This window comes from Hippocampus guttulatus, chromosome 6 (assembly GCF_054856545.1).
Source record: "Hippocampus guttulatus isolate MCC_2025c chromosome 6, RoL_Hgut_1.0, whole genome shotgun sequence".
Taxonomy (NCBI): domain Eukaryota; kingdom Metazoa; phylum Chordata; class Actinopteri; order Syngnathiformes; family Syngnathidae; genus Hippocampus; species Hippocampus guttulatus.
Window position 1 is genome coordinate 18282340 of NC_141266.1, and position 9418 is coordinate 18291757.

A 9418-nucleotide genomic window follows, 5' to 3' on the forward strand; every position below is an offset into this window, starting at 1 on the left:
TTTATATGTCACCTTTCAAATGCAGAGCGCGTCAAGGTATTTGTTAGACACCACGTCATTTGTTGGTTCTTAACTGGAAGCACCGCAGCACTAAACACATGTTACAGATGGTTAGTCATAAATTCAGCGTAACAAGTTCAGGCAAATGCAGGTATTTGGAACGCAATGTTCTTTCAAAACCTTTTTGGCCTTTTGTCTGTATACAAACCAACTTTATGAACAAAAGCAAATTAATTTGGGGTTTCAGCAGAATATATACAAATATTTTGGAGTGTCTGCCCACCCATCAAGTGTGAATTTCAACAACCGAGAAAATCTTTATCAGCCCCTCAGAATTATTGCCGAGTTAAGACACGACACGGAGGCATAATCTAGTCAAAACCAAACGCTAAGGAGAACTGCTGTGTTGTTGGAAGCTCAAATTAGCATTTGCTAAGAACATGTATGAAGTATGATCCGCTGATCAGAAGCTAACGCTGTTATTTAGAGTCTTATCAGAAGCTAACCGATATTTAGCTTCTGATAAACGCCCTATACTTGTTTGGCAAAGTTGTCCGCGTGGTGGGAGTATGAATTATCAACTAATCACCAAACAGCCATCTTTTGAGCTCTGCCCCCCTTTTTCTTTTTTCTTTAAATAAACAACTCGAGTTGCAGCATTGAATTCAAGTGAAATGTTGACGAAAAAAAACAACCCTTTACAATAGAAATAAAATCAAAAGCAGACCGAAAGTGGCAAACGTGGTCATAATAACAGGCTGGACAACATTTTAACCAGTGCACTCAATATGTTTTTATTTATCAAAGGAAAAAAAAAGGTCATGACAACGCGGCAACCGGCTCAAAACAGCATCTGTTAAAACGTGTCAAATAATTCATCTTAAAAAAAGTCCGGCTAACAAACTGTAAACTCCCTAAGAGGTGATCATCTAAAGTGCTTTAGGTGGGAGAAAGAACAGAGCAACCACACCAATTAAAAATGCACAATTAACACTTTGCTTTCACATATAGAGTCTATGAAGTAGTTAAAAAAAAAAGTGATGAGCTAGCATAAAAAAGTGAAAATGTCATTAAAGTTCTAACCCATCTAGTTTTTTTTTCCTTTAAAATGTTTTTGGTAAGAATAGAGAAACCATTGGCCATTCAAATAACACTTTGCACCACCATTCCAGACCCCAAACCTTCTGAGTGTTAGATCACATCTTGAAATCAATACTTGTCGAGAACTTTCTCATCGTCATACTTGGTTTCTTTACACGTCACTTCCTGATCCACAGCATGGTCACATGACCAAAGGCTGTGTTCACACTTGACGCTCCCAACATTTTTTTTTTTGCTGTCATTTGAACGGACGACAGCATTCACACTTGAACACGTCCTTCGATCGGTCACCAGCTGCTTGTTTGGTGCGCACCAGGATTCGGATGGCAGCATCCAATATCGGATGAAAACAAAATGCACTAGCAGAGCTATCTGACCAGTTTGTTTTCACCAAACAAACATGGAGCGCTTACACTTTCGGGAACGGCTGATAGCGTTCCAACAACCAAATGACTAGGGCAATAACACCAGAGTTTCTTTTAACGGAAGCAAACGGAATCAGAGTGGTCCAGACTAACAAATAAATGGTAAATTTGGTTCTTTGATCCGCGTAGCTTCAATGAACCTCGACTTACCAAAGTTCACTAATAGGCGGGACGGAGACAACCTCTTTCAGCGGACACAGTTAGCTAGTTTGACCAAACAAACGACTTCACTAGAGCGCTCGCACTGGAGTTGATTTGAACTGAACAAAGTGGAACAGTACTCCTGTCTGGACCAAAAAGATACAAGATGCACATTTTTGATCCGCCTTGTCGCATTTTCATAATTGGATGAAATTAAGCAGTCATACTTAAACCAAACCGACACCATTCGCTTGCAAGTGGGCTGAGACAAAGTCTTCAAGCGGTCTCAGTCCACCTTCTTGGCTCTGCATCACATTCACCACTTGAGCTGATGTGAACCGAATTGCACCAGAGTTGAAGACCTAGACCAATCCTTCAAGCAGACCTGGTCCTCTTTCATCTGTGTAGCATTCACACTTGAGCTCAAGTGAACCTAAACTGCATCTGAGTCCAATTGCAAGCAGATGGAGACCTGGGACCAAAGTGGTTTCAGTTCAGATGATAAAGTTCACATTTGACCAAACCTGATGAACTGGTCTGAATCTAATTGCAAAGTGTGCTTTAGATGAACCAAATGAACCGCACTGGGAACGCCATCAGATCAGAGTTCATTTGAAAGCATGACAAGTGTGAACACAGCCTGACAAACCTTTAAACTCTGAGAATTGAGACCACAATGTAGACGCTGGATTCAACCCCAGACATTCCTTCACCAGTAATTTACAGTCTTTATCGCTTCTTCCTTTGCTGCCGGATCACCTTTCTGTGTTTCAGGATCAGGTCATATAGTCGATCCAGGCCCTCCCTGAGTCCGTCTCCAATGATGGCGCAGGCGGGCTGCAGGTGCCACGGGGTCGCGGGGCTCAGTTCCTTGAGTGCCAGGAGCTTCTCAATCTCCAGCAGGCCCAGGGAGTGCCTCAAGTCCTGCTTGTTGGCCACCACCAATAGCGGCACCCCCTGGTTCTCCGAAGTCTTGGCGATCTTGTGGAGCTCGGTCTTGGCTTCCTCCATGCGCTCGGCATCTACCGAGTCCACCACAAAAATGATGCCGTCCGTGCATCTCGTGTACGACTTCCACAGCGGCCGCAGTTTCTCCTGGCCGCCCACGTCCCAAAACTGGAAGGTCACGGAGCGGTGGCCGCCCAGGGATACCCGCACCCGCTCTGCGTTGAAACCCTTGGTGGGCACAGTGTTGACAAACTCGTTGAACTGCAGCCTGTACAACACGGTGGTCTTCCCGGCAGAGTCCAGCCCAAGGATGGCGATGTGGAAGGACTGGAAGAAGGGGATGCTCGCCAGGAAACTAGGTTGTTCCGAGAAGCCATTCCCCATCTTTCCTCATGGGGAAGGGCCAGCGGGATTGGAGCCAATTTTCACCCACTAATCCTCAATGTAATTTTATAATCCAAACTGGCTGCAGCAAGAACCTGAAAGCACATTGAAGGTTATTTATTTATTTCATGTAACACTGATCTACTTGTGCTGTATCAGAACAATGACATTAAAGAACTAATTATAATCAATTGTAGGAATTTTTTGAAAAGGGACTCCTTATGGAAAATTCACTTTTTCATAATTTATCGACAAAGGTTTGACTCTCTGGAACACTTGCCCATCTACGAAGTGTGAAAATCTAGGTCAAAGTTCATCTTTCGTTATCTGCCTAGTTCCATACACTAGTAACACATGATTTTGCATACACATGTAACACATGTTATTAAGACACCAGGAAAGTATACAAAACTAAACTTTCTTTGCAACACTTTTGCCAAATGACACGGAAATCCCAAGGTTGGATTTGTTCCCAGCTGTGCTGCACAGTTTAAGACAAACCAGTTTGACTTCACTGTAGGGAACAATTGTGAGCCTTCCTGATAAACCAACACTGCAGCTGATTCTGATCAATTAACTTCAGTTTGCATTTCCATTATATTACTAACGCTTCAGGTCACTTGCTAATAATTGGTTTAAAAAAGAAAACATTTGGGTATTCTTTTTTGGGGTAATATTTAACACACACGTATATACACATTTAATATATATATATATATTATACACACATTAAACCATTTAGGTAAAGCCATGTATGTACCATCTAAGAAAAAAACCCTGTTGTAATAATGAGTCACCACCTACGACAGAATAAATACTTGGTGGAGCACTATGTTAAGTAAATATGTCAGTGAAAAGAAAACAAAGGAAGAATTATGCAACGCTGCTTTATAACAGTGTGCAAACATGATCCAAACTACCATGACACACTTATGCGCAAAGAAGCACTTACAAAGAACAAATGCATCTGAAAAGACAAAAAATATCGCCAGGGGCTCTAACCTTATTTTCAATAAATCCTAGATATAAACAATTCCCCAAAATAATGTTAATTGCGTGATCCTGTTGCATTTTTTAAGATACATCAATGCTTAGTGTGGAGTGTGGTGCATACATACCTACAGTGGAGCTTAACCGACCACGTAAACCTGTTTTAATTACAGGGGGCGACTGCACGCAAGGGAGGGTGGAAAAAGCAGCACATCGGTTGAAACCTACCTGTCCGAGCGCAAATATCCGCCGCTGTTTCAGAGTTCAAAAGCCGTCCTCCGCCGTGAATAGATGGAAAATGTCGAATTTTCACCTCGGCGGTGAGAGCGAAGGTAACACACCGACGATGAAGTGTTGGAAGCTCTTCGTAGACCAGACTGACTACGCCTGGCCTGGGCTCTGCAACTGGAGTAAACGCCCATATCGACTCCGCCGCCGCACGCGATTGGTTTACTCACGCTCATGTCTGACCGCCGATTGGCTCGCCGAAGTTGTCAGTCAGCAATACGCCCGGGAACGAGGATCACCTGTTGTCAACTTGTCTTATCAATATTTAAATCTATTTCATCACAACTTGCTACCACCAGCTGTTGTTGTTTAGCGATTAAACGATTTAAAGGATAACAGCTCAAAAGCTAACTTCCCCAGCATATCTTTGATGTTTCATGCAGTGGGTATTTGTGTATATTATGCTCATGAGTGTTAGAACCCATTGCCACATTCCACAAATTATAACTTTTATCGTTGATGGAATAAAATAACTGTTTTCGTTTCTGCCCGCCTTTCCTGTTGCAACCGTTCACACCCAACCGTCCAACTGAAGCGTGCAAAATTAATACTGTATACGCGCAAAGGACCATATAAGACTGAATGCGTGTTTCGTGGTTACGTTACGAACATGGCAACAGTTAGCTTAGCTTGCTAGGTTAGCAACTTCACGTGTGTGCGTGTGTGTGTGCGTGAGTCTGCGCATGCGTCCGCCCTCCTATTCTGTCCCCTCCCTTCAGCGTGTTTGCGTTTAAAGTGATTGGACAAGAGGCAGAATTGAGTGCAGCACATTACAGTACTTGACAGCGCCTCCCATCCAAGTAATGGCCATTGTAAGTACTGCAACTGTATGTGGTAAACTGTACAGTTTATATTGTTTTTCTCACGATTTAAGTACATTTATTTCAGTGACACATTTAAAATATTGCATTAAATATATAGCATAAATAGATCAAGAAATTAATTTGGGGGAATTAAAACAGGAGAAGGGCGGCCCGGTAGTCCAGTGGTTAGCACATCGACTTCACAGTGCAGAGGTACCGGGTTCAATTCCAGCTCCGGCCTCCCTGTGTGGAGTTTGCATGTTCTCCCCGGGCCTGCGTGGGTTTTCTCCAGGTGCTCCGGTTTCCTCCCACGTTCCAAAAACATGCATGGCAGGCTGATTGAACACACTAAATTGTCCCTAGGTGTGAGTGTGAGCGCGCATGGTTGTTCGTCTTTGTGTGCCCTGCGATTGGCTGGCAACTGATTCAGGGTGTCCCCCGCCTACTGCCCGGAGATGGCTAGGATAGGCTCCAGCACCCCCCGCGACCCTAGTGAGGATCAAGCGGTTCGGAAAATGGATGGATGGACATTACAGTACTTGACAGCGCCTCCCATCCAAGTGATGGCCATTGTAAGTACTGCAACTGTATGTGGTAAACTGTACAGTTTATATTGTTTTTCTCACGATTTAAGTACATTTATTTCAGTGACACATTTAAAATATTGCATTAAATATATAGCATAAATAGATCAAGAAATTAATTTGGGGGAATTAAAACAGGAGAAGGGCGGCCCGGTAGTCCAGTGGTTAGCACATCGACTTCACAGTGCAGAGGTACCGGGTTCAATTCCAGCTCCGGCCTCCCTGTGTGGAGTTTGCATGTTCTCCCCGGGCCTGCGTGGGTTTTCTCCAGGTGCTCCGGTTTCCTCCCACGTTCCAAAAACATGCATGGCAGGCTGATTGAACACACTAAATTGTCCCTAGGTGTGAGTGTGAGCGCGCATGGTTGTTCGTCTTTGTGTGCCCTGCGATTGGCTGGCAACCGGTTCAGGGTGTCCCCCGCCTACTGCCCGAAGACGGCTGTGATAAGCTCCAGCACCCCCCGCAACCCTAGTGAGGATTCAGCGGTTTGGAAAATCGATGGATGGATAAAACAGGAGAAACACTTGGCAGCCTTAAGGTCACATGGCGCAATGCAAGACCTGGTCTTTGTTTGATCTGATATTGAGTGTGTCACTAGTTGTGCACGTGCTCACAGATGGCGCATTGATATCATGCAAATATTCTATACATGCTTACATCATGTGTGTGTTTATCTATTTTTTAGGGTGTGGATGATGTCAAATAAGCAGCTGTCGTCAAGTTTGACCCACCGGCTTGCTGCCTTCATCATAGCACTTAGATAATATCTAAACATATCACTTGAAGTCAGCAATTGCTATGCCGCAGACATTCTACATTGTGCAGCACAGTGCTTATATAGAAAACTGTGTTAGAGACTTGGTAGGAGTAAAAGTACGATGTGGAAAAAGCTGATTTTTCTTTGAGAAACAATCAAAATTGTATAAATATTAAAATTGTGTTTTTGAGGAAAAAAATTAAAATGTTCAACATATCCTGTACAATTGTTTTGTATAATCATTGTTTTTGAAAGGAACACATTTTTTTCTCTAAAAATAGGATTTTTTTTTCCCAACTCAACAATCTTTATTCCTATCGCGCTTTCACAACAGCTGTCGCTATAACAAAGTGTTTTACAGAACAATAGTCTAGAACAGGGGTGCCCAAACTTTTTGGACCGAAGAACTACTTTTCAATCAACTAATCTCCCCTTACCGGCGCGCGCGCGCGCACACACACACACACACACACACACATACTCACACACGCACACTCACACACGCACACACACGCACACACGCCATGATGAAAAACAGCCTGAAACATAGACATGCGATGCACTTTTGCAGCCTGTTAACTATCGTAGCTCACACGTACCGTTTTAAAGTGCTTCCCTGGCCCCTCCTAGGTTTCTATTCTTTGCCCGTGCCCTCAGTGAATTGTACACGAAGCAAACTCTGAATGAGAATAATGTCGATAAAAGATAGAGCGCAACAGCTCTGATCACAAGCTGCAATTGCAGGCTGCTGAGCGCGAACAACTTCCGTTGACGTCTTCACGCGCCACCATAAATTCAAGATTTACCTGCTTTATTTTATTTTTTAAATATTTATTTGTGAAAAGGAGACTGGTAGGATGATTATGGTGCAGCGCACATTAACACAAAAAAATATATTACTAACATGTACAAAGACACACAAATGGTTGTTGTTTTTTTTCCTCCTCGACACTCTTCGGATCTACTTGGGACCTGTTTTAGATCTACCGGTAGATCAGGATCGACGTAATGGGCACCCCTGGTCTAGAATGTTTCTCAGGGACAGCAGTGATGAGATACTGTATTCCCATTCACCACAAATAATTATTGTACTTGACAACATCAAAAAATTATAATAAATAAGTCCATAGATGAGTGTGCCAAATTAACAAAATGTCTATTACAGTAAGTACAGTTTAATTGACAATAAACTGCTCCACAGGCTGCGTAGCATCCTCTGAAAACGGCGGGTCCATTGTGTAATATCTCAATAATTCCGTTAGATGGCAGCACATATTAAAATTACAAGTGTGACAGTTAAGGCAGCAATTTTAAAAGTAACATCTGTTTTTGAAATGTAGGAGGAGCAAAGTGGGGATTTTTGTTTTTTTGTTTGTCCTTTTTTGAAAATGTCACTTATTTTCTGGGATCTTCGTCAATTTCTTTTAGGAATTTGTGCAGTTTGTGGAAATTTTGATTGCAATTTGATTTTTCAATTTGTGCCATGTTTTTGTTCTCTTGAGAATATAAGTACATTTAAGTGAATTTTTATCCAATTTTCTTGTGATTTTTTTTTTTTGGAGGGGGGATTTTTTTCTATTTCTGTGGAAATTCATGTAAATTGTTGTGGAAATTTGCATCGATTTTTCGTGAAGAAGTATGGGGCTGACCCAGATGAGGTCAAGTCGGTTGTAGCGTCAGCGGCGTGCGAAGCGCGTTTGCTGCCTAGGGCAAGCCCATGCTGATGATTCCCCTTAAAAATAAATAGGAAGTGGATGGGCCGGATGCGGTCATAAGATTATACTACATATATTCGCTCTCTCTATATAAGGATGAATACAGTCTGCCCATTTGTTTGAAGACAGATGGCCCTTTGAATAGTCTGCTGCATGCGCCCTTGCCACAACCTTTGCATACCCCTGCAGACGGAGATCTGCATCTCTGTCTCTCAACCAGACAACTCCATCAACAGAGAGGAGTTTTAAGTGAACTGTTTCTCATCAGTCCATTTTGTTGGCCCAAAAAGCAAGTGTTGAAATGTAAAGTCAGAGTACAAGTCAGTAAAACAAGCAAGCGCTGGATAAACATTGACAGCAAAGTCCCAGTGCAGCAAATCAAAAGGGCCTGGCTGTCTTGTCGGCCATGTGAGGAATATAACTCCCTCCGCTCACTCGTAAATCTCCTCGGACCGTCAGCACAGCGGGCGCCTGGAATAGACATTGAGTAAGCCGCTTTCTCACAGCTTCCCAGTGCTGGCCTTGCTCAACCCCTGCAGCAATTGTCCTGACTGGAAAAGACTGTGGCAAAGAGATGCTGCAGAGAAATTACCTTTGTTACCCCAACCAAGAATTTCTAGGCACAGCTGAGGTGTGGAGTGTGTTCCGTTTGGTTTTCCACTGGCAGAGAGCCCAGGATTGATGATAGGCTGACATCGTAAGTTCTTGTACACCACCGCCGAGACGTTTTCGAAGCTTGTCATGTGAAAGCCGGGGAGACGCATTGAACCAGCCAAAGAGCCGCATGCGGCTCGCGAGCCGTGAGTTGGTCACCTCCGCTCTACAGCTGCGACCGTGATGATAACCCCGCCCCCTGCCCCCCACAACGTAGTTGGTGTCAGAGTCTGGCCCAACAAACAAGCACCAGAGCTAGAGCTAGAGCCAATTTCACTGGTGGAAAAGGAAAGAACTGGTGCTAACCTGGGCACTGGCCCGGAACTAGCACTAGCACAGGAGTGATGGGAAAGGGCCATTGGAGATAGGGTGAGAAGCTATGTCTCTTGGGAGGGGCTCAGAGTATAATCGCTGGTCCTCTGCATTGAGAGGAGCCAGATGAGGTGGCTCGGGCATCTGATTCGGATGCCTCCCTCTGAGGTGTTTCAGGCCTATCTCCCACCCCACTCGCACCCCTGGAAGAACTGAACAAAGTGGCTGGGGAGGGGCAAGTCTGGGCTTCCCCTTTAAGTTGCTGGCCTCCCAACCGAACCCTGAATAAGGGAAAGAAAATAATGGTTGCAAATGA

At 43.8% G+C, this 9418-nt stretch overlaps 1 protein-coding gene across 2 annotated transcripts; it reads right to left on the reverse strand.

The window, feature by feature from the left end:
- Positions 1 to 768: 768 nt before the first annotated feature.
- Positions 769 to 4400, reverse strand: arl4aa (ADP-ribosylation factor-like 4aa). Of its 2 annotated transcripts, none has more exons than XM_086113847.1 (2): positions 4118 to 4400; positions 769 to 3094 (listed from the first exon to the last, which is right to left on the reverse strand). In XM_086113847.1, exon 2 carries the CDS (start codon positions 2997 to 2999, stop codon positions 2397 to 2399), a length of 603 nt encoding a protein of 200 aa, XP_085969973.1. In that variant the 5' UTR covers positions 3000 to 3094; positions 4118 to 4400; the 3' UTR covers positions 769 to 2396. The 2 variants fall into 2 exon arrangements, with proteins under 2 accessions (XP_085969973.1, XP_085969972.1); XM_086113846.1 differs by having other exon boundaries at positions 4218 to 4399.
- Positions 4401 to 9418: the final 5018 nt, after the last annotated feature.

Excerpts from the sequence above, each read along its gene's own strand:
- arl4aa (XM_086113847.1), bottom strand. The coding sequence starts at position 2,999 with ATGGGGAATGGCTTCTCGGAACAACCTAGTTTCCTGGCGAGCATCCCC.